The sequence below is a fragment of the Hypomesus nipponensis genome, chromosome 8 (assembly GCF_054491055.1).
Source record: "Hypomesus nipponensis isolate SF chromosome 8, ASM5449105v1, whole genome shotgun sequence".
Lineage (NCBI taxonomy): Eukaryota > Metazoa > Chordata > Actinopteri > Osmeriformes > Osmeridae > Hypomesus > Hypomesus nipponensis.
In genome coordinates, this window is record NC_140368.1 from 14,416,059 (window position 1) to 14,439,993 (window position 23,935).

General features: G+C 41.7%; 2 protein-coding genes across 4 annotated transcripts in view; one reads left to right on the top strand and one right to left on the bottom strand.

The window, feature by feature from the left end:
• The window catches only part of nck1b (NCK adaptor protein 1b), a 115,207-nt gene extending 91,525 nt beyond the window's left edge, over nucleotides 1–23,682 (top strand). For all 3 annotated transcript variants that reach the window (XM_084702873.1, XM_084702874.1, XM_084702872.1), the window contains exons 4-5: nucleotides 21,916–22,667; nucleotides 22,822–23,682. In XM_084702873.1, the coding sequence (XP_084558999.1) occupies nucleotides 21,916–22,667; nucleotides 22,822–23,022 (953 nt within the window). In that variant the 3' untranslated portion in view covers nucleotides 23,023–23,682. The remainder of the gene's footprint in view (nucleotides 1–21,915; nucleotides 22,668–22,821) is intronic.
• LOC146275272 (E3 SUMO-protein ligase ZBED1-like) lies at nucleotides 7,152–10,134 on the bottom strand. Its single transcript, XM_084702871.1, has 3 exons — nucleotides 9,023–10,134; nucleotides 8,237–8,847; nucleotides 7,152–8,044 (listed from the first exon to the last, which is right to left on the bottom strand). The coding sequence occupies exons 1-3, from the start codon at nucleotides 10,011–10,013 to the stop codon at nucleotides 7,631–7,633; spliced, it is 2,016 nt and encodes a 671-aa protein (XP_084558997.1). The 5' UTR covers nucleotides 10,014–10,134; the 3' UTR covers nucleotides 7,152–7,630.
• Nucleotides 23,683–23,935: the final 253 nt, after the last annotated feature.

Here is a 23,935-nt window from a genome sequence, read left to right on the forward strand (position 1 = left end):
CACTGAATTGAACACCAAACCAATTAAAAAAAGAAAAGTACTCAGGTAGAAGCCAGGGCTCTGACTACAAAAGACTGTATGAACGAGAAACCTGTCATGTCAGGATAGAGCTGAGACAACTACATGGCAAAATCACATCAAGAACATCGATGGTTTTACCCTGAAGTTATCTTGTAACAAGTCAATATTAGTTCATTGGCGAATTGAACAAAACGACTGTGAGTTTGTGAGCAACACTGGACACACACCCGGCATCATTCATTTGGTAACTAAGGCCTTTGAAGCGCTAAGGAATGAGAGAGACAATTGTCCTTCCTGCCGCAGTCAGGTTGGAGTGGTGGTGGGAGCAAGAGCCTGGAAGACTGACTTATTTACAAGACAAGGCGAGTCAGTATGCTAGGTCTGTGACTGCTCCCTGACGGCCTTTGTTCTATTTTAGTTACAGTGTGATGGTTCAACCATTCGGGTATTGTTACTTTTGCTTTACTTGGTTAGTCGATTTCTGAACAGAATCAGTGCATAGTTCTGTGGCTCGCTATGCAAGTTGTTTGGAAGATCATCCAAGGCAGTTTCAGTCACCATTTTGTTGGTCCCATGTACTTTTTTTAAAATGCAGTTCAGGGGGCTGCTGCACAATTGGTTGAGCGTGTTCCTCAAGTCACCACTGCTGTGGCTTGTCTGAAAGATTAGTTGGACACTTAAATAAATGTGAACACCTTTCCGCTCTGACAGCCCCTTGCTGAAACATCAGGGTAGGGTAAATCAACACAGCCCTACTCAAGACAACAGCACTCACACACATCATGCCAATAGTGCACTACACACTTGCATACCAAGCACACACACTCACACACTAAAAACTAGGCCTGTCGCCACTCAGTCGACTAGTCATTTGGACCCCCCCACATTTGCAATCAAAATAGTAGTGCATGACTGGTCTACTGTCCAGCGTTCTTTCCATTGCTTCACAATCAAATCCGTTCCACTTTATCAGTAGGTGGAATACCCATAGCAATAGAAATCCACTCCATGTTTACAACTCTCATACTCTTTGATCGTAACGTCTTTAGGCTAGCACTTCTGACATCAACTGATATAGGTGGTTGAGATTGAGAGTGCGTCAGAGGCAGGGGCAGCCTGCAGGGGCAGTGGAGACAACTCTGTTGCTGAGTGCTGAAAGGTGATAGGAAGTTTTTTCTGCAGAGAGTAGGTTAGTTCTTGCTACATGGCCCGACCAAAGTTTAATTTCTAAAAATCTGACACAAACAAACAAAAACTTTGGGTTTGACATAAACATTATCCTGGCTATCACCAGACCAAGCTCAATCTTATTTAAGATTGCAGATCGGGCTGGGTTTACCCAGTCTACCAGAACATAATAGTAGCCAGTAATTGCAGAACATGCCAACTCCAAGAAAAAACAACGAAAGAGAGAGATCATTTTCGAAAAAAAAAAATGTAAATGCACCAGAATGCGGGAAATTGCATCTACATTTTTTTTGTTTTATTCTATGTCCCCCACACTCTCAAAATGCTGCTGACACCCATGGTCGATTGTTTGGTCGATATGCTCTTGGTCGACTAAGATTTTTTTTTTTGAAGTACGGTATGGTTATTTTGTACCATTTCTTAATTTAATTTACAGAACAATTACTATACCGTGATATATACCGTAACCGTACCGTCTAGCTGCCGTATGGCAGTGTGGGATCTGATTACCGCTTGTGTCACCATTGCTGGATTAAAGAAATGTTCTACAGAAATTGTAGATTGTTATTTAATACAAATAAAGCAACTTCAAAAATATATATTAAAAATGTTTTCCCTTTCGTTAATCTGCGTTTTGTTTTTCACACGGCACATGAGCACAATTGTAGCTTTTAGCCTAAACTCTACCATACTTTGTCCACAGTAGTGATGGGAAGTTCGGATCATTTTACTGATTCGGTTCTTTGAATCTCGTTCAGTAAAATAAACAAATCTTTTTTCGAGTCATTCGTTCACTGCAACGGGGGGGGGGGGTATCATAAGTATCATAATCTCATGTAGGTTAGTGTCAGTGACGTGCGGTCAGGGGAGGCAAGGGAGGCAGTGCCTCCTCTGTGTCGTCATCATGAAATTTAAAAAACGAACAATATAAAATAATATTTGTCCACTGATCTGTGATAGAAATATAATTATTGTATGATTACAATGATTTTATAGCCAATATCGCTGAATTTGTGTATTTTCCTGTTCAAATACGGGCAAAGAAGCGGAAGGAGGCAGCGACTAGCTGTGCCCCCTCTCGGATTGCGCAATCCCACACAAACTGGGCTGAGCTGCAAATTATTTTGCTCAACTTGAGCACGTGCAATTTCATCTCTCTGTATGTCACCAATGTAATGTTTGTACATATTTTTATTATATGTCCTCACATTTCATAGTCTTGGTCATGTATTTTACGTATTTGTATAACATATTCTTGCTGATCGTACAAAACGCCGCAGTGAAAAAGCAGGAGGGGAGGCAGCCAGTAGCTCTGCCTCACTGAAGGGGGCGTGTGTGAGCACACGGGCTTGTTCTGCTATTGTTCTTCTTCATGTATTACAGACAAATGCCAGAGAATGTCTAATATAGAGAGAACTGCCACTCTCGGGAAACTTCCGGGTTCTGAGCTGGTTAAAGTTCCATGTGAGGGCGCTAACGAGCGAGTGCAGAATGAATGGAGGTCTATGGAGCTAGACCCCTCAAAATCCTCTTTTCTCAGGATATAATTTTTTGTCTAGTAATTTGAATTCTGAATTCGAAAGGGGAGGCAAAAAAAATACACACTGCTGGCTGTTAGATTTTTTTTAAGTCGCCTTTCTGTTCTAAAAAGCTTTTGAAAATGTAATTGACGTCATACACATCGTACGACCAGAGCTACTGCTTTACGGCAAGCTCTGGTCGCGTACTTTTTTCTCTCAGGGCATCGACAACACAGCTGAAAGGTTAGGCTCTTCCTGTCAATACACATGCTAGAAAGAGTTTTGGCTTGCTAATGTTGTTGCTTATGTTGCTAATGCTCTGACATTCTGATTCCACTTCGGATGCCATCAAGCGGGAGCTCTGGTCGTATCAGTCCTTCACTAACCAATCAGCATTCATTAGCAGAATGCTAGCGTGTTATAGGCAACAACAACTCACCCTGTAAGAAATCAAAAGGACATAAGTACTCGTTCATTCAACTTTCGACCTATAATCCATGTTGAACATGCAAAAACTACAATCAAATCTGAGATTTCTCAACGACAATCAGGCAAAAGAGACAAATGTAGCAGTTTAGCTCCATAGACTCCCATTCAACATGCACTCGCTCGCGATCACTCCCAGTGGAACTCTGGTGGAACTGCAACCAAATTCGGTACAATGGGGCTAAATAGGGAGTGGCAAGGCTCTCCTTAAACAGGCTCTGCAAATGCCATTGTATAGTTGTTGCTAGCTAAAAAAGTCAAATAGAAAAAGTGTACCCTATCGTTTATTTTTTTTTCCCTGACTGATTATAACATTATATATATATATATTCTTGCATTTTTATAAACTTGCATATATATGTTTAACATTTCTCAAAACTGGACTTTCAATCAAAACTGGAAGTGATAAATCATGGAAGATCGATGCCCGGAGCTAAAAGATTTGCTTCAAACGACGGGAAAGAAGATAACAAAATTATATAAAACCAGATAAGAAATGTTTTTAGTTATGGACTGTATATACTTTCATTTCTATTGAATGAGTATGAATTGTGGAATTGTGATGGCAAATTAAGAACACGGAGGATGCTGAGCCTCTATAAATGTAACGCTTTTCTTTGGCCAAATATGTGTGTGTAAAGAATGCTGATATGGGATATGAATCACATTAGTCAAATCAAGCAGCCAGTTGAATGGTAAATTGATGCTGCTCTGTGAATTCATATGTAAATCTGACTTTGAAAGTGTCAGTGCCTCCCCAGCCACGAACCTCACCGCACATCACTGGTTAGTGCATGACATGCGCACCAGTAGATACTATTTCAAAATAAATTCCTGCATCAAAATAATGTATCATGACAGCTTGTATGATTTGGTCATTTATTATCACACTAGTATTTCATTTTCACGGCAAACAATTACACTGCACTAAACTGTAAGTGTAAATGTAAAGTGAAAATAACAAAAGCAGTCAATATGATGACTTGAGCGAATATCATTCATGTACTACTAAAACAGCAGCCACACGAAAGGGAATGAGGAAACTGTACTCTACAAAAAAATACAATGCGGGTCATGTGAAAAAAGGATCCAAAGACTCGTAGAAAGACCGAGTCGGGAAATTAACGAATCGTTCGTTTCCTCTAGCTACAGAGCCTATGCAGGTCACGTGAGAAATGACCCAAAGACTCGTAGAAAGACCGAGTTGGGAAATGACCGAATCGTTCGTTTCCTCTAGCTACAGTACAGAGCCTATGCAGGTAACGTGAAAAATGATCCAAAGACTCGTAAATGAACGAATCATTTCTGTTTACTTGGAACGAGCCTATGCAACAGTCCCGATGCGCGGCCACGAGAAAATGAACGAATCACTCTTTGAGAGGACTCGTTACTCCCGAGTCCTTGTAAGGATTCGTTCAAAATGAACGAATCGTTCACAAACGACACATCACTAGTCTACAGCAAAATGTCAAATACATCTGTGGTATGGAATAGGGCTGGGCGGTATGACGGTATATACCGTGCGACGGTAGAAATGTGTCTACCGGGAGAGATTTGGCTATACCGTTTCAACCGCGGTATTCTCTTATACTATATTTTTTTATTACATGTGTCAATTAAATGTCTGGTTGTTGTATTGTATATAAGCCATCATATAAATTGCATTCTTGCGATATTTAGAATTGTAGTTGAAATTTTATTTTATTTGCTATTTTTGTTTGACCTTGAAGCACATTTGCGTTGGTCTAACGGAATTTTCGATGTGGAGTGTTTTTTGTCTACGCGGACCACATTCATGCCGATGCTAATTCATTATATATTTGAGGACCCATTCTGCAGGTTCGATTTGTTGTTCAAGTTATGTCTCGTGCTGTAAAGTTATTGTTGTAAAATTACACTGGTGGCGTTGCTAGCATTCTTGATCTAGGATGACTAAGGCTAACTACTTACTAACTGAGAGTGAGGTCATGCCAGGAAATATCAAACTGAGGCTTAAACGTATCGACCGAGCTTTAACGAGGTCGATACGCCGAAACCCAAGTTATATGGATAGTAAAACTCAGATTGATCGCTTTTGCTCATTTAGAAATTTCGTCGGAGGGCAGTACGGATCCGCATTGAGCTGTGAGAAGGTCACCACGCGAATGGCATGACTGCGCATCAGCCAATCGTAACGCTCGTACTCGTATTTTTTGAGTCTTTTGTTTTTAACTCAAGTGTTGTCTCATGTGAGGCAGTTGTTTTTGTTTGTAATAAATAATCGAGTGCGATGATGAAGTACGGTATGGTTATTTTGTACCATTTCTTAATTTAATTTACAGAACAATTACTATACCATGATATATACCGTAACCATGATATAAAATTACTCATACCGTGATAGAAGATTTTGGCCATATTGCCCACCCCTAGTATGGAATTATTTTATGTACAGGGTGACTCAAAAAAGTTGGCCATCAAATCATTGTTTTACAGTGTGTAGCATATAGGCCTAGGATTTTTATGTTTCAGAAAGTATTATTATTAGTAATAGCTAATTTTATAGCGGCTGAATCTGGAATGTCCAGCAGCTACATTGAGTCAAATCGGGAAAATGTTTGTAAATTTATGTTTGTCTAGTTGTCTCCCTTCTTACGTATGTATTTCTTTCAGATTATCTTAAAACAGTGAGGTAAAACATCACACAAAATGGTTTGATGAGATGTCACAATGATGAGAGATAGAGAAAAAAAAAATTCTTCCAAATTTAGATTAGTCGATTTTCAGAAGTGTTCAGTCGAGTCTTGGTCGACCAAAGAAAATCTTAGTCGGTGACAGCCCTACTAAAAACACAAATAAAGACGCAGCCGATAACATCTCCTTATCGCCTTCTCCATGTAATCCCCTATCTTTCATCTTTTCTGGAGGAGGGGATCCCTCTCTGAATTGCTCCTCCCAAGGTTTCTTCCATTTTTTCTCCCGTTGGGAGTTTTTCCTTGTCTTCCTTGAGGGTTTAGGTTGGTTGAGGGGCAGTTCTATGGGCGTATGTGAAGCCCTCTGTGACATGCTTGCGTGTAAAAAGGGCTATACAAATACATTTGATTTGATTTCAATATTGGGGTGGGAGTGGGGCGCAAAAAACAGGGACTCGGGTGGAGCATGGATCTCAGCCCCTGCAGCAAAGGAGAGACTAGTTCTGTATTCAGCACTGCCACTAAACTAGACTCTTTGGACACACTCCCCTACAGCCAAGAGGTATGGAATTCCATGTTTTTTGTTTCGAGGTGATATTCTGTTATCAGAGGAAGCAGGCTGTTCCTTTGGTTTTGTGTAGCCTACTACCTTCAGGCTGCAACGTTGACTCAATGCAGGTAACATGGAGGCTCGATTCTGCTGTTCCAGACAACTTTTAACGACAATCGCATCTGTGATTAAATGGACTTGGTATGTTGTGCCATATATTTAAGTCAAGCTCCCGCTGTTGACACACACACAGGTCAAGTCTGTCACAGGAGTGTGTGTACACACACACAAACATATTGACTCCCAGAAATGCTCACACACCACTCCCCACCATGTGTGTGACTCCACCCTTCCTCCCTGTGTAATTTTGGTAGGTTGACTTGATTACACAAGGAACAACAAAGACTCACTGTAATCACTGTTTCACAGAAGCATGCTACTGTGTAGGAGGCAATTTCAAGTGTGCCTATTGTCTCCTTACTTAGTTGTCAGTCATATCTGTGTGTGTGCCCATAATGATTAGATTTTTTTTGCCATCATTGTGGCCAAAGTCTGACCTAGACTGGTTGAAGCTTCATTTAAGGATCAACCTCATTTCAGAGGATGAGGGCAGTACTGGTTCATATTAGGGCTGCTCGATTATGGCAAAAATAATAACCACGATTATTTTGATTGATATTGTAATCACGGTTATTAAAGACGATTATTCATTGATTTGAGAACAAGCATTTATTGAACTTTTAACACTGGTATTTCTTTTAACACGATAAGTTTGAACTGAAAAACAAGAAAAATGCAAATAAATAAGAGAAATATATTAATAAAATGAATTAAATAATATGCAAAAATACAAAATAAACACTCTCCCAGACTTAACAGAACACTGAAACAGTATTACTTCTCTTTACCATAAAACAAACCCAACTCAAACTATGGTGTAATCACCTCCTTACCTAGTCCTGCAAAAAACACAGTTGTAATCATCAGTATATCAATGACATAACAGTTAACATGTTGAGGTAGAGGCACACCCTTTTGGGCAAAATTAGAATGAACAAGAATAAACTGACTGACACACTGACAAGAACAATCAGCTGCCAAGACTTCTTTTTAAATCTTAGAAAAAAAAAGTAGTTGCCACCCAGTCCCATACTCCCTCATCCAGGCTCCCTGCAATCTGCCACCTAACCCTCTTAAAGGTTTTTAGCCAAGAACACCAGTCTGTTCACTTGGTCTGGTTTCAGGGATGAGCGCAGGCAGGTGACAACATTACCGCCTGTACTGAAAACCCTCTCTGACGAGGAGCTTGTGGCCGGGATACAAAGATATCTCCTTGCCAGGTTTGAGAGCCGTGGGTAAAACTGCTGTGATACCTTCCACCACTCCAGTGGGTCCGCCTCAGTGTCCAGTGTCCCTGCCTGGAGGTAGGACTGTAGCTCCAAAGCTATGGCTTTGTCCTGGTCCGGTTGCAGAGCAGTGGATGTTGAAGCTGTGCCTTCAGTGACCGGCTTGAAGAAGCTGCCCAGGGCTTTCTTCTTCTTTGGTGCAGTAGCAGCAGCGGCATCAGTGTCATCAGCAGGCGTCACTGCTCTCTCAGAGGCCTTCTCCTGGGAATAGGAGAGGGAAAATATTGTGAAGAGAAATGATTGACTTGTTTAAGCTGACTAAATGGTTATTGGTATTCAACTAGAAATAATAAAATATAACTTATACAACTTTTGTTTACATTTAATTACAGTGTATTACTGTTATTATTAGTACAATAGTATTGTTATTAATATTATCATTATTATAATTACCATGACAGTCTTCATCTCAGATGAAAGTCTTTTTTCAATTGACCCGCGCATGTCTTCGCTCACATATGTAAGCTTGAACCTTGGGTCCAGGGCTGAGGCCATGTCCAGCAGCTCTTGTGTTGGTGCATCATTGTATTTCTCATTGAGATAGCCCACTATCTTCTGCTTGATGGACTTTGCAAGGTCTGTGTCGTCCTCCTGCACGGCCAATATGGATGTGTTGAACAGGTGGAGAGTTGGTTTGACAAAAGACACACTCACATATTGCTCCCCAGAAAGTGCATCGGTGAATTCAACGAGAGGGCTTAGTGATTTGTTGATGGCCTCAAGTACATCGATGTCCTGCCATGAGGGGGTGAGGTGTCTGTTTTTGGTATCATTGTAGAGGACATCTGCAATGGCCTTCTGCTGCTCTAGGACCCTGCTAATCATAGCCTGCCGAGACCCCCACCTGGTTGGACACTCTGTCTTAAGAGAATGCTCAGGCAGATTCATCCTCTTCTGAACATCTTTCAGCTCCCTCTTTTTTTTCCAACTGTAGGAGAAGGCACTGACCACTTTCTTGCAGACCCCCATCGCACGGCCAATCCTTTGGTCCTTCATTGCATTCTCTAAAATTACAATAAATATAAACATTTATCATAATTATAATCTTCATCAGTGTATTAATGGAAATAGGAATTATTATTATTAGGAATTAAATACATTGCTCACATGATATATTCTACATTATTTGTTATTAATAAATTGCATTACACAATCAGGAGAAGGAAACCTACTACTCACCTATGGCCAAGTGGAGTCTGTGCCCAAAGCACTGCAGCCTCATCCAGCCATTGAGTTCAGCTGCCAGCTTCATGTTTGATGCATTGTCTGTGGTGATACAGACGAGGTTCTCTTCTTTTAAGTCCCAAGCAGCCATCGCTTGCCTAAGGCCCTCGGCTATATTGAGCCCCGTGTGGTCTTCGGGGAAAAAAGCCGTTTGGAGACAATTCGTCTTTATGGAGAAATCTGCGTCGATGTAATGAAGCGTGAGGCTTATATACGGCTCCATGGTGCGGCTTGACCATAGGTCCGTTGTGGTGGCAAAATATAATGCTGTTGACACTTCTCTTGCAACTTTTCCGCGACATTCTTCATACAGGGCAGGCAGTGCAATCCTGCTAAAATGGTGACGTGATGGTAACACATACCGCTTGTCCAATGTGTGTATTAGTTTATTGAACCCCGGGGCGCTAACGGTGTTTATAGGGCACATGTCTTTCCCAATCATGAATGTGACGGCATCCGTTATTTCTTTATGCCTGCGGGAGCTGGTTGGATATGCGGTGGCATTGTGAAGTGTGTCCTTAATTGAGGACTGTGTGGCGGTGGCAGGAGTCGAGGAGCTTTTCATTTTCGAGTCTTTTTGTTCCTTTAATGCTTGGTCATGTATTACTCTGTGTTTAGATTTTAAATGATTAAATAAATTGGTCGTGTTTCCATACGATGCAGACACGGTCGCGTGACATATCTTGCACAATACTTTTGTTTGTTCCGAGTCAGACTCCTCGAAACCGAAGTGTTTCCACACCACAGAATTAGTTTTACCTTTCCTCCCGACCAAAGGCTGCCTTTCTGCCATCTTCACTCTCCTTCTTCTACACGTTTTTTTTCCAAACACACACAGGCAATACGCACCGGCGTGCCTGAAAGCGAAAGTTTTCAGGCGGGGGCGGGGCGGGGTGGAGAGGAGAGGAGCGGAGTGCACAGGTGGAGATGGAAGGGCTCGCTGCATTTACAACATAAAACACGGCGTGTGGCAGAATAATCGTTTTATTACGGTTATTTTGTTTTTATGACCGTTGGAAGCCAAAATTGTAACCGAAATTGAAATTCAATTAATCGCCCAGCCCTAGTTCATATACTCTCAGGGGACTTGTATTTACTTGTTATACACAACAAGTGCGCACCGAGGGGTCGCCAAGTCTCTCTGCCGAAACACCATTTTGGTGTACAGTTTTGGAATACAGTATTTTCCGGCAATCCTTGTGGGCGGGGACTGGATGACAGAGTAGAATATTTTTTTTAATGCCTTAAGAAATAATGAAATGAAAAGACTAAACACAACTGTTAGCAAAATGACACATTTATACTGCCACCCAAATACTGAAGACAAAAATAATAAAAAAATAATACTTAAGACAATATTCATGTAAAAATCTTGAGTGCCTAAGACAGTGCCAAGACTGCACAGTATTGTATGCCTTTTTTGAATGAAAGTGTGCCTGTCAAAGTTGTAAGTCATCATTGCATACATTTCTTTGTGTACAATTGCATTGCTTTGTCAATTCTCATTGCAGTTAGGTATCTGTATGTTGCACAGGCTTTGCTAGATGTTATGTTTTGTATAGTCTACTCTTTAAGTCATCACTAAGTGGGTTCCATATAGCTGATGAGGACTCACACTCCCCTATTTCTACCCTGTAAACAGACTGAGATGCCACTCTTCAAACACTGTTCTGATACGTAACTGGAAATTCATCATCTGGTGGTAGACTAATCTTTTGAATCTGGTAAAGAGCAGAGAAAAAGTGTGAGGTAGGGAGGGGAAAAGAGTCAACCGAGAGAATAACAAGGAGGGAGTGAAAAGGAGAAGAAAGATGGAGAGTAAAGTTAAAAAGAGAATAAAGGGCATGGAGCCAGGGAGTAAGGAAAGGAGGGATCGAGATCCTACATAGTATCCAGCTGTGGGGGGAAATAAACCTAGTCACTCTGCCTGGCTATGTCAGGGAGGTGAGGTGATTAATGCAATGCGATTAGCTGCAGTGAAATGTGATTGGGACCGTGCCTGCAGAAGCTGAACCAGCAAAGTAACAGTATGGAATCTCTCTCACACACTCAAGCTTAAGTTGTATACTCTACTCTGAGAATGTATTTTGACATTTACCAAAGCCAAGGAATATGCCAAGACAAGTTTGGGGATCTCATTGAGTATGTACTAGCTTAGCAAGCTTTGTCATGTCAGACTGAGATCGGCAGCACTAGGACTACAGTACTTTGTTTCTTCTTGCTTTTGGTGAGGAAATTTGGTAGACAATTTTGACATTGGCATTGTTGGATTGGAGCAAAGATTGTACAGCCGCATTATCCCTCACAACCTATTTATACATATAGTATTACATTTTACATTTACATTACATTTATGCAGTTAGCAGACGCTTTTATCCAAAGCAACTTCCAAGAGAGAGCTTTACAAAAGAGCATAGGTTACTGATCATAACAACGAGGTAGTTCCAAACATTGCAAGCAGCCAAAACATGAAGCATAGATTGTGAAAAACTAAAAAAGTGCCAAGGGAAGACCCATAAGAGCATGCAGTTATACAAGTTACAAATTAAAACAACATGAACCCCAATAAGTGCAAGACTGTACCTGTAGAAGAACAATCAACAGTAAAATATTTCACAGCAAGTACAATAGTTCAAGAGTTAACTTCATTATAACTAACCTACAAGAGCAATTCTCTCAATAAGAGTCATTGTGATCCTGGAGGAAACCTGGAGGTGGGGAGCTGGTTCCACCATTGGGGGGCCAGGCAGGAGAAGAGCTTGTGTTGGGACCGGGCGGTCTTGAGCGGTGGGACCACCAGGCGGTTGTCTGAAGAAGGCCGTAGGTGACGGATGGGGGTGTAATCCTGCAGGAGAGACTTGATGTAGTCGGGTGCAGTCCCGTTCACTGCTCGGAAGGTCAGTACCAGGGTCTTGAATCTGATACGGGCGTTGATGGGTAGCCGGTGGAGAGAGTTGAGGAGCTGGGTAACATGGGAGCGTCTGGGTAGATTGTAGACCAGACGGGCCGCTGCGTTCTGAATCCTCTGAAGAGGGCGGATTGCACATGCTGGGAGACCAGCGAGCAGCGAGTTGCAGTAGTCCAACGTGGAGAGGACCAGTGCTTGGACTAGCAGCTGGGTGGAGTGCTCAGACAGGTATCTCCTGATCTTCCGGATGTTGTAGAGGGTGAATCTACACGACCGGGAGACTGCAGCAATGTGGGCCGTGAGGGAGAGCTCGTCATCCATGGTAACCCCAAGGTTCCTGGCAGAGGATGAAGGGGTCATCGTCGCAGATCCCAGTGTGATTGACAGATCGTGGGAGATGGAGGGTTTAGCCGGGATGATGAGAAGTTCTGTTTTGGCGAAGTTCAGCTGGAGGTGGTGCTCGGTCATCCAGGCGGAGATGTCTGTGAGGCAGGCCTCAATTCTAGCTGAGATCCCCGGATCAGTCGGGGGGAACAACAGGTACAGCTGCATGTCGTCAGTGTAGCAGTGGTAGGAGAAGCCATGGGAGGTGATGATTGGTCCAAGTGAGGTGGTGTAACAGAGAGAAGAGGAGGGGTCCAAGGACGGAGCCCTGTGGGACACCAGTGGAGAGCTGGCGAGGGCCTGACAGTTTGCCTCCCCAGGAGACCTGGTAGGATCTTCCCGACAGGTAGGATGAGATCCACTGGAGTGCAGTGCCAGTGATGCCCATCTCAGAAAGTCCGGAGAGCAGGATCTGGTGGTTAACTGTATCAAACGGTGCAGAAAGGTCCAGCAAAATGATGACGGATGACCTGGAAGCCGCTCTGGCAGACTGGAGGGCTGTGGTGACTGAAAGGAGGGCAGTCTCTGTTGAGTGGCCAGTCTTGAAGCCCGATTGGTTGGGGTCAAGCAGGTTGTTCTGAGAGAGAAAGTTTGACAGTTGGTTAGATACAGCACGTTCAATTGTTTTTAAAAGAAGGGTAACAATGATACCGGTCTGTAGTTATGGAGGACGGCATGGTGAAGGGAGGGTTTTTTGAGTAGAGGGGTAACTCTGGCCTGTTTGAAAGCAGAGGGAAAGGTGCCGAAGGTAAGAGAGGAGTTTAGGACATGGAGCAGAAAAGTTATGATAGAGGGGGAGATGGAACTTACGTAGAAGCTTAGTGGGGAACGGTGCAACAGAGAAAGATTTTGTTGTCTTGGCCGTAGAAGATAATGTCATTCGATTTGGATGTGATTTTTATAATAGGCATATTCATTTTTCAACCCAGCGCGTTAGCATGAGCGAAGTAGGGCTAGGCCAACTTACGTTCTTCAGGTGGTAGGCTACATCATTTTCGACGTTGAACTATGAAAAATAAACCGTTGTTGGAAGAGTTTACATTCAACGTTTTTCGAGTCACCCGGTACCTAGTTTTACGTTTAGGTTAACTTGTTTGAGGTGTGGATTCTAGCTAAATTTGTTATTCTGTCTGCCCAGCTCATTAGCGATCACAGCTGCTCCATCACCGTGGCAACCAAACAGACACGCACCATGAAAGCAGAATTGGGTAACATTTCGGAAACTGCCAAAAGAGTTGTATTTCTGACCGCACAGACACATAAAGGACATCAATGGTTTCGGCAGAGTCTTGGGTCTCTGAAAATATACAGTCTTTTTTGGATTAGACGTACAGATTTGCGTCTAGGTTAACTTGTTTGAGGTGTGGATTCTAGCTACATTTCTGTTATTCTCTGCCCTCAGCGCGTTAGCAATCATAGCTGCACCATCACCATGGCAACCACTCAGTCTCTCACACAGGTGATTGGTGCATTTACTTGACCATGAGAAACCCGATTACTAGCAATTGTTGGTTTATTCCATTAATACAATTACTCTGTTTACATGTGTAATTAGTTATGCAATTACTCAATAAACGCATCTACATGATTCTTTTTATTAATTGTTGTATGATCCACGGACAAAACTGGCACCATCATCCTTCTGTAACAAAGTGTTGCTGTGTCTTCCTGTATCGGCCCTACTGCTGTATGTTTCATTCCATCAACACATTGAATCTTACTAAGAAAGCCAAGTAAACACACTCAATGGTAGGCTACATCTGCTACTGCTATTACTATCACAACTATAATTTCAGTTGTTAATACTATAATATTCTTGTTAAGACTAGCGAGCCTACTTTTTCTTCTGTTTAACAGTTCAGCTTTCAGCTTCTCCCGCATTGTAGGCTATTTAAGCTCTTACCTTTGTTGAATGATGCAGTTCAGCTTCCACACGGCCTCTTTTGTGTGACTCACACATTTTTGAAATTCATTTCAGCTTTCAGCTTGCAGGTATTTTCTCATTTTTGTATTTTCAGCAATAAAAAAAAAAACATCTTTCAGCACTCCAACGCATTTTCTACAGGAAATGCACTTTCTATTGGTTTCCTGTTTCGCTTTATTATTCCATCTTTTTATTATTCCAACTTCTTAGTTCTTCCATAGGTTTTTTGTCTTTTAACTACTCCTGCATACTTTCACTGATTCCTACAATTTTTGTATCAAAACGTTCAGCTCTTTCAAGAGATGTGTGCTTTTTGTTGAGGTATTTCTCACTTTTATACTTTTTAAAATATTAAGGTTAATGTGCAAATTATTCTCCCTTTAAAAGTAATGGTAAATCCTTTCAAATCATTGTTGGATTGCTGTTCCAGCCCCTTACAAAAATACCTTTCGGTTGCTTTGAAGCTTCAGCTTATAACTTTCTACAAAATGTTCACTATTTTCAGCTTTTTTAGCATGGTCAGCTATCCCCATTCAGGTTTTCAGCATTACCACTGCTGTTTCGCAGGAACAGCCTTTTCTAGTTATTAATATTGTTTATTTTCGCCCCCATAAGGATCAGTCAATATTTTGACTACATAGACAACGTCGCTGTCAAAATGTTTGTCTTAGTCACGATTGCGCTGCTTTTATTGGGATTTACATTCCGTTGCACGGTTTAGGAGGTTACAACGTTTTTGTGGCAAAAAGTGCCTTTAGTCGACGAAGGGTACTCATTGCTAGCTACGTCACCACGTCAGAACACGTTAGCGACAACGCATGGATACAACGTGCATAGATGTGCTGTTGCACAGCCAGTATTGTGCCGTGGAGTACTAGCAGCACATGTACATTTAAGTAAATCAAGACTTGCATGTACAGTAAGTAATGTCACATTAAATTATGTATTTAAACTCAAGCTTGTGTGGTTTGTCACTATATTCAACGCCACAGCCTAAACTTTATGTCAAAAGAAACATTCTCATTTCTGGCGCTTTCAAACAATCCCATAGATATATATAGGTTATATGTCTTTGAACAATCCCCTCAGTGACGTCTAGCTAGCAACAGCAGCTTGCTCGTAGCAAACTTCTTTTGAATCAGCCATTTCCCCCTAAATTAATGTCTAATTTATTTAAGTTTTTGGGGGCATATTTTCATTAGCAGACGGTACTGTTTGAATCGCGATTCCATCCTGAAATACTGCCGGTGACAACGTTGTTACAGTAGCTTGTTTCAAAGGGGATTTGCTTGTTTCAAAGGGAGTTCTTATTGAATTATGAGTAGACTAAATGCTTGAAAATATAATTAGAAGGGAAAAACTTAAGGGGACGGACCCACCTGCAAGCGAGCACACCCTACAATTTCCCCAGAAATTGTACCCTCTCTATTTATTATATCTTTTTGCCCCCCTAAGCCTCAGTCAATATTTGGACTACATAGACAACCTAGGTGTCAAAAGTTTCATCTTGGTAGCGATTGAGTTGCTTGTATTTTGATGTACGTTCCGTTGCACGGTTTAAGTAGAAATTAAGTTTTTGTGGCGAAAAGTGAAGCTAACGGAGGCTAACTTGCTAGCCACAGTCACTGACGCTACTAACTTCACTAACGTCACGAAAACTTGTGTGACTGCCTCTACCAGAACATATTTTAGCAGCTTGTTAAATTCTGTGAGATAGCTAGGCTAACTGCTTTACTGCAAGGCAGCTTCAGAAACCCCTCAAGCAAAGAGGCCAGGGTGATAACTATTTGCTTGTTTTACTTTGTGATATGACACACAATTGTGATGTGTAATGTACAATATAAGCTGATATTATTAAGGAAGTACATCTACTTTCGGAAACACACTGAAGCATTAGCATCATGACATTAGCCTTTGTTTCCCGGGCAACACTTACTACAGCGGTCTATGATGCATCTGTTTTCGATTGTTAAAATAAACATTCCTCACAAATACATTTTTGTTGTAGGATTTATTATGACATTAGATTACAAGTAAACAATTTGTGGGTGAAATTATCATTACCTGTGGTTTCAAACCAGTGTAGCTCACTGCAACGCTGTAGCCTATGCGAGGCACACTAGTCTACTATTAGTAGCTAGGCTAACAAAAACATCTCCACAGCTGTTTAGGTCAAATGGCGACAGAACATGTTCGGCACTACCCTTACTTAAATCAAAAGTCTTTCAATATGTATATTTATCTGCACTACTAACCTGAACTCCATTGCCACAACCTAAACTTTTTCAACCTGTTCATGAAAATAATTAATTTCATCCTAAATCATACAAAGGAACGTTAAATCGAATTCAAGCAACGCTATCGCTACCAAGACAAACACAGTCTAGTTCTGTAGTACTGTAGTTGTACAATTTACAGGGGCAGCTTCTCCAGTCTCCACACAGGGCTATATTGCATTATGCTTTGTTACTGACAGTGATCGCTACCACTGAGCTTTTTATGAATGAGGGATTTTCCCCAGCGGCGTAACAATGACTTGGCGGGCCCGAGTGCAGATCTCACCAACGGGCCCCTTAACCGACCTATCGTCAGGCTAAATTATTGAGTGTTGATCTTAGAGAGGCGCATGGAAATGTAGCTACTTAATATCAGTGTTGCGTCTGAACACGTTCATGAACTCATTCATAATTTTGGTGAACGTGAACTGAACGTAGCTTACTGTAGGGCCTATTACTGCCTGATGAACGATACTGTGCAGTGGAGGCATACATTCTAGTGTCTGTGAATGGCACATTCACTCTTTTTAATTTCATTTAATAAGGTGCCAGATTTCTTGAGACTTCCCGGCTAAAAACACACTGTTAACAGTCTTGTGTCCAGGGTTGCCCAACCTGTCAATCGCTGCGTGTGCTCTTTCTTTCTTCAACTGTCTATGCCTGGCAAGTGTGAGAACGCCGAATTGCGTAGAGGCAGAGAGAGGTATTGCAGACGGCAGCCACATATTGAAAAAAAGAACTGAACAAACCTAGTTCATTATTTGGAGCTTTGAACTTATTTCAAAATTTTGAATTATGAGCTATGAACTGAACTAGTTAAAGGGGCGATTGATTGCAAAACCAATTTTATCTTGTCATGTTGAATAACGACAGTTCGGTGGGTAAAATGAACATACAGTGAATATCAAAGTCCATTGACACCTCTTTCCTATGCAAATCTCAAAAAGAAAAAATTTGACTGAAAAACGCTAGCTTTTCAACAAAGCTACCGGTGTGACGTAGGACCGGGGACCGCCCTTTTTGGCTCTGGTCTGTATATTTGTCACGCCCCAAAATCTACATCCAGACCAGCCCGAGGTGGCATCTATCTCCGATACTAGTTTAGCTGCACGCTGCTCTGTGTATGCTACTTATAAGGAATTACAAAGAAGAACGTTTTGAATTATAACAAGGATATTGAAAATGGACCACGGTCGTAAATGCTGTGTTCCAGGCTGTACAGGGAAGGCTAACACTCACAGTCTTCCCAAGGAGCCAAACATTCAACAGGCATGGCTGCTGTTGTCTATGAGAAGATCCCGGCGAAGTTCGACACTCAATCATTCACTTGCTCTGAACATTTCACCCAAGACAGTTTTGACAACCTTGGACAATTTCAAGCAGGATTTGCTAGGAAGCTGAACCTGGAAAGAGGTGCTGTTCCGACCGTATGCTCATTTCAACCGCAAGCTGTAAGGACAGTATGATGTTGTGCTAACAGTTATTAGCAATGCTAACGTGTCCTGTATATAGCATAGGTAGAATGCTAAATACGTTTCTACACATCAAATGATTCTAGCTAGACTAGCTGTAGTCGGCATTAGAAGGGAAGCTTCCGAAAAAATTGCCAGAAAACGAACAGCAGTCTGGCTTATTGCAACGCCTGTCTAAATAATCTATTTGAAAGAACTGGAGAAAGGCAGGTGCTAGATACAGGATACGTTAGCATTGCTAGTAGGTTAACTGTTACTAGTAACACCTAGACTGTAGTAGGCATGTAAACTAGTTTAGCTTGCTAACGCAAGAGCATAGGTAGAATGTGTAATAATTTAGCCTAGTTTATTGGCAATGGGGCTAACGTTGTTTCATGTTCCTGACTGTGTTTCATTCAAATAAATAACCCGTGTCATGTAAATCTACAATTAACGATGCATGTTTGTCCAGATCTTTGTCAGGTTATTTTTCAGCAAGATATCAAGAGCTAGCTAACTGAAGCCGAGTTGAATCACGATATGGTTTGGTTGCTAAGCCTAACGTTCTACCCACCCAAGTCAATCCAGTTTGCTTCAAGAACAAAAGTGGAAACAAGTAATGTTATCATTTCAAATGATATGTAGTCAATCTGTTGAAAACAGTGTTGCGTAGACATCATAGATTTATTTGCGCGTTTTTATTTCAAGTCTCCACCTTCGGTGTTTCATTGAGTGCTGCTGTTGGCCGTGTTGCGTTTTTGCTCCCCAGCTTCACTCGTTGAAAACCAACCAATCAGCGCGCAGCTTATCTAAATATTAATGAGCATACCATAAAAGGAGAAAAGCTAGTGTTTTTTTCCCAGGAACATTTCAGAGGATCTATCAGGGGGCATAGAAGAGCACCCGAGCCATTTTAAACCCAACCAATGTACATACTCTATTCGGAGACCTTAAGGAACAGTGTGAAATACCCCAAAAATCCAGTCAATCAACCCTTTAATGTAGAAAGTGAACTTTCCCAACACTGCTTATTACAATACACATTGTGAATTGATTGGTGAATTGGTTTGATTTTATTTTGGTTAGCTAGATATGCTAGCTTAATGTTTAGCCTATCTAGCTTTAGCTATTTTCCAACAACATCCTGCACATTGTTTTCAATATGTAATCTGGCTGCTGCCTTATGCCTATACATGCATTTAATGTTGTTTAATAGCTATGTCTAAATGCATTCAATAGGCTATACCAGACAGTAAACGTTAGCCTACACTGGTGGCTGAGTTTCACTCATTGCTGTTGGGCTGGGGGTCAGATGTAGTGTCCTCTTGAACAACTCGCCACAAATCCAAATGAAGATAATTTTGCCAGCTTTGCCACCCTTTCATTCTGCTCTATGCGTTTGTGCCGCTTCCTGCAGCTACTTTTGTGTTTGAATGAAGGGCATGGGGTAGCCTACTTACCGCAATTACTCAACACGAAACGCAATGCAACACAACAGGATGGTAAACGATCACAACGTGTAGGTGGGCTATAGAATCTTTGACAACATATTACCCAGACAATATTACTTAATAACAAAGAGATTCATTTCATTCAGCAAAAGGCAAATGAGGCAAAATGAATTATTTGCTGTTGTTAAGACTGACTATTGTTAAAATGTTTATTGGGCAGATGAGAATAACTGACACCATAATTGAGAAATGTTTGCGAATTGATCGGACTGGATCATATGTTAACCTTTCTGTGATTTACGCGGAGCGATGGGCCCGGTCAGTTCTTCAGGTAGAGTTCTCACTTGAGATCGAGGACGGGCCCCCTTTCGCCACGGGCCCTAGTGCAGCTGCACTCCCTGCACTCCCTATAGTTACGCCACTGATTTTCCCCAAAATAAATGTCAAGCTTTTTTACGTTTTTGGGGGCATATTGTCAGTTAGAAAATTGTACTATTTGAATTGCGATTCCATCTGAGATAGCTACTGCCGGTAATGTCGTTGTTAGAATAAGCTTCAAAGGGGGTTCTTTATTAATGAATGAATACAATATGAGTAGGCTAAATGCTTGAAAAAATCATGAGAAGGGGAAAACTTAAATTGACGCTTAAGTCATAGAGATTAGCTCCAGTTTTACACCGGTCTGCCAAATGTATTCGTTTTGATTCTACTATGAGGCTGCTGCATCCCTCTTGCAGGGGAAATAAGAAGACAACTATTTCATTCTACTCTTCACTCTTCGTATTTTGAGTTGTAAATGAGCAGAAAAAATTATGCTTTTAAATCTATGTAATCATGTTGTTATAATCTTATATGTTATAAATAATAAGTAGGCTATGCATTTTTGGATTAAAAAATATACAGATATATCAGTTGTAAAATGTCTTTGATGCATGAATTGTGACAACCTTAGTTTAGATTTTTTTTTCACGTGTTTTTAGTCCTCTATAGGCATACAAAAATGAAGTTGAACATTATTTTATACACACTTTTTATAGTAGTATAGTTTTTGTCCACTCAGGTGGACAACATGTATTTAGGTTGTAAAGAAATAGGAAACTGAAGAAATATGGATTAACCCAGCGGTTCCCAATCCTGGTCCTCGGGCCTCCCTGCCCTGCATGTTTTAGATGTTTCCCTGCTCCAACACACCTGATTCCAATGAATGGGTCGTTATCTAGTTATGCAGAAACCTGGTAACGGCAATTCATTCGAATCAGGTGTGTTGGAACAAGGAAACATCTAAAACATGCAGGGCAGGGAGGCCTGAGGACCAGGATTGGGAACTCCTGGATTAACCAAACTAATGAGAAAAATCATATATTATGCTGTTAAAACTACTGTGTCACATATTTTAACATCCTTCTCAATTAAATCCAATGAAATATGAAGAATCTTCTGCCTCTGCCCTGTAGGTTTCCCATGCTCCAACACACCTGATTCAAATAAATGGTCATTATCAGGTTTCTGCTGAGCAACTCTATCGTAAATTATTTGAATCAGGTGTGAGAAACATCTAAAACAGGGGTCTCCAACCCTGATCCAAGGGAGCTACCTGCCTGTAGGTTTTAGCCCCAACAATCTAGCACACCTGAATCTAATAATTAGCTGGTTGATCAGGTAGCTAGTGTAGAATAAAGTTAAATGTGTTGTTGGAGCAAAAACCAACAGGCAGGTAAAAAAAAACATGAATCAAATTATAACAGCCCAAAAAGTTGGTGCAGATGAAGTGTTTTCAACAACATAAAAGTTGCCGTACTAGAATAAATTGTGGTTGACTTAAAACCAGTGACACATGATGTCCAATTTAGTGGACAGATGATCAATTGTAATTTCCTCCTAAAATAAAAGCAATACTTCAAATATTTTACAATAGTATTGCTCCTTAGAAGTTACTTTATGTTACAACATTTAATTTACCTATGATGGTCTACGTCTATAGAAGGATTGGCAAGATATTTATGCGCTAGCTAGCATTTTTGAAAATCCGTCGGCCATCTTGGAATTTTGAAAATGTTGTTTCACTTAGAACAATTGGCCAATGGGTAGCAGTGTTATGGGATGACGCAAAAGCGTCCACTAGAGTGGCTGATCTGCAACTAAACCACCAAAACCCATGCATATACAACAAACAGAGTTTTGAATAGCTGTCCACTGAAGTGACCACTATGCGTCAAAAGGTTAAAAAACGGACCCCTCTGCAACCGACACAAGCAAGCACACCCTACAATTTCCCCAGAAATTGTACCCTCTGTAGTAAATTGTAATCTGGTTTTAAATTGTTAATTACAAGTAATGTAGTTTAACCTGAAAATCCTCTTTGGATTTCAATCTTGTGTGTCACACAAGTTGCTGTCACCAGTCAGTCACACGTGCTCATGACCACTCAAACCTGTTCTAATGTCCCCTCCTCAGGGATCGGAAAGGTGAAGCGGAAAGGTGGGATGCGTGACACGGCCTCCAACGCAGACTCAGACATGTATGACAATGGCGAGCGCCTGTACGACCTCAACCTCCCAGCGCTGGTCAAGTTCAGCTACACAGCAGAACGCGAGGACGAGCTTTCTCTGGTCAAGGGCACACGTGTGGTGGTGATGGAGAAGTGCAGCGATGGCTGGTGGCGGGGGAGCTATAGTGGGCACTCGGGCTGGTTCCCCTCCAACTATGTGACAGAGGACGCGGACGGGACGGCTGGCGGAAGTGTGGGCGGGCTGGGCGACCCCACAGGTTCGTTAACAGAGAAGCTAGGGGCGGTCGTTAGCAGCGCGGCTAACGGCAACCGTGTACTCCACGCAGTGCAAGCACTCTACCCTTTCAGTTCGGGCAACGACGAGGAGCTAAATTTTGAGAAGGGCGAGGTAATGGAGGTGGTGGAGAAACCAGAGAATGACCCAGAGTGGTGGAAGTGCCGCAAGTCAGATGGCCAGCTAGGCCTAGTACCCAAGAACTATGTTACCGTGCTCCAGGACTCCACTACCCACAATCCCTCCTCGCCAGGCCCCATAGGGCCCCCCACGCCCGACTGCGACTACATCTCACCCTCGGCCAGTGGGCGCTTTGCGGGGAAGCAGTGGTACTACGGCAAGGTGACTCGCCACCAGGCGGAGGTGGCACTAAACCAGAGAGGCACAGAAGGGGACTTCCTCATCCGAGACAGCGAGTCATCAGTGAGTCACTCCCCGCATGCACATGGAAACATTGATAGATGTTTTTATTGTGGTATTCTTTATTAACACAATGACTCTTTAATTCAAAATGTTGAAAAGCGCTCTATTCATTAAGCAAAATTAAATATTTTCTCTCCTCCGTTATCCCCGGCAGCCCAACGACTTCTCCATCTCCCTGAAGGCACAGGGGAAGAACAAGCATTTCAAGGTGCAGCTGAAGGACAGCCTGTATTGCATTGGACAGCGCAAGTTCAGCTCCATGGAGGAATTAGTGGAACACTACAAAAAGGCACCCATCTTTACCAGCGAGCAGGGAGACAAACTGTACCTGATCAAGGCCCTTGCTTCATCCTGATCACACACGTCTCACACACACATTTTCTCATCTTACACAAGTGAAAACCACACGTACACACGCAAACAGACAAGACACAATCTCTCACACACACAGAAACAAACACACACTAACGTACAAACTCAAAAAGCCTGGAGACTTTTACACACCTTCAGGACTTATTTGCTGGAGAATTGTGAGCATTCCAAGAAGAGAAGTGTAGAATTAACGGATAACCGAGACAGATGAGAGGCATGGAGAGTGAGAAAAGGACTGTTGACTTCCCAGCGTGTGAACTATACAGGTCTCTTGGTCTTACATTGGAAAGTATCCAGCTGTGTTTAGATAATAGGCCATGTATTTCCACCATGACATCTACAAATACGGTCTGCATTTATTTTCTTTTTTTGTTAATGTATGTATATTATTTTCAACAGTTTCCTTGTAATAATGTGATTATGCTTTTAACTAGACCCAATGACAACATTGTTTGATAACTCTTTTGGCCATGGGACATTGTGAATCTGGAATAGAGCCTGGAGTTACACATTTCAAACCTCCCCCGTCCCCCCCATGTTGTCTGTCTTAACTTTAGTCCTACAACTGCTACATTGCATGGGCAATAATGGTCAGACATTTTTTCATCTGCTCAACCTGAATAAAAATTATTAAGTGACCAAATATATTTATTGCTAGGATTTCATTTCCCATTTATTAAGAATGATGAGATTGATATGTAGAAATATCAGGCTGTGTGTGCTGGATAATAAGCATTTAATGAGATGAGAAAATGTTTCTTGATATCTGTAGTGGGATTGGAGTACATTTCATAAATGATTGCAGTTAAGGCATGGCTACACCCACAGTGTCTCAGCTGGTCACTTGAATGTCACTGGGTGTATATGAATGGGGTGCTTTCGTCTCTCATTGGTGT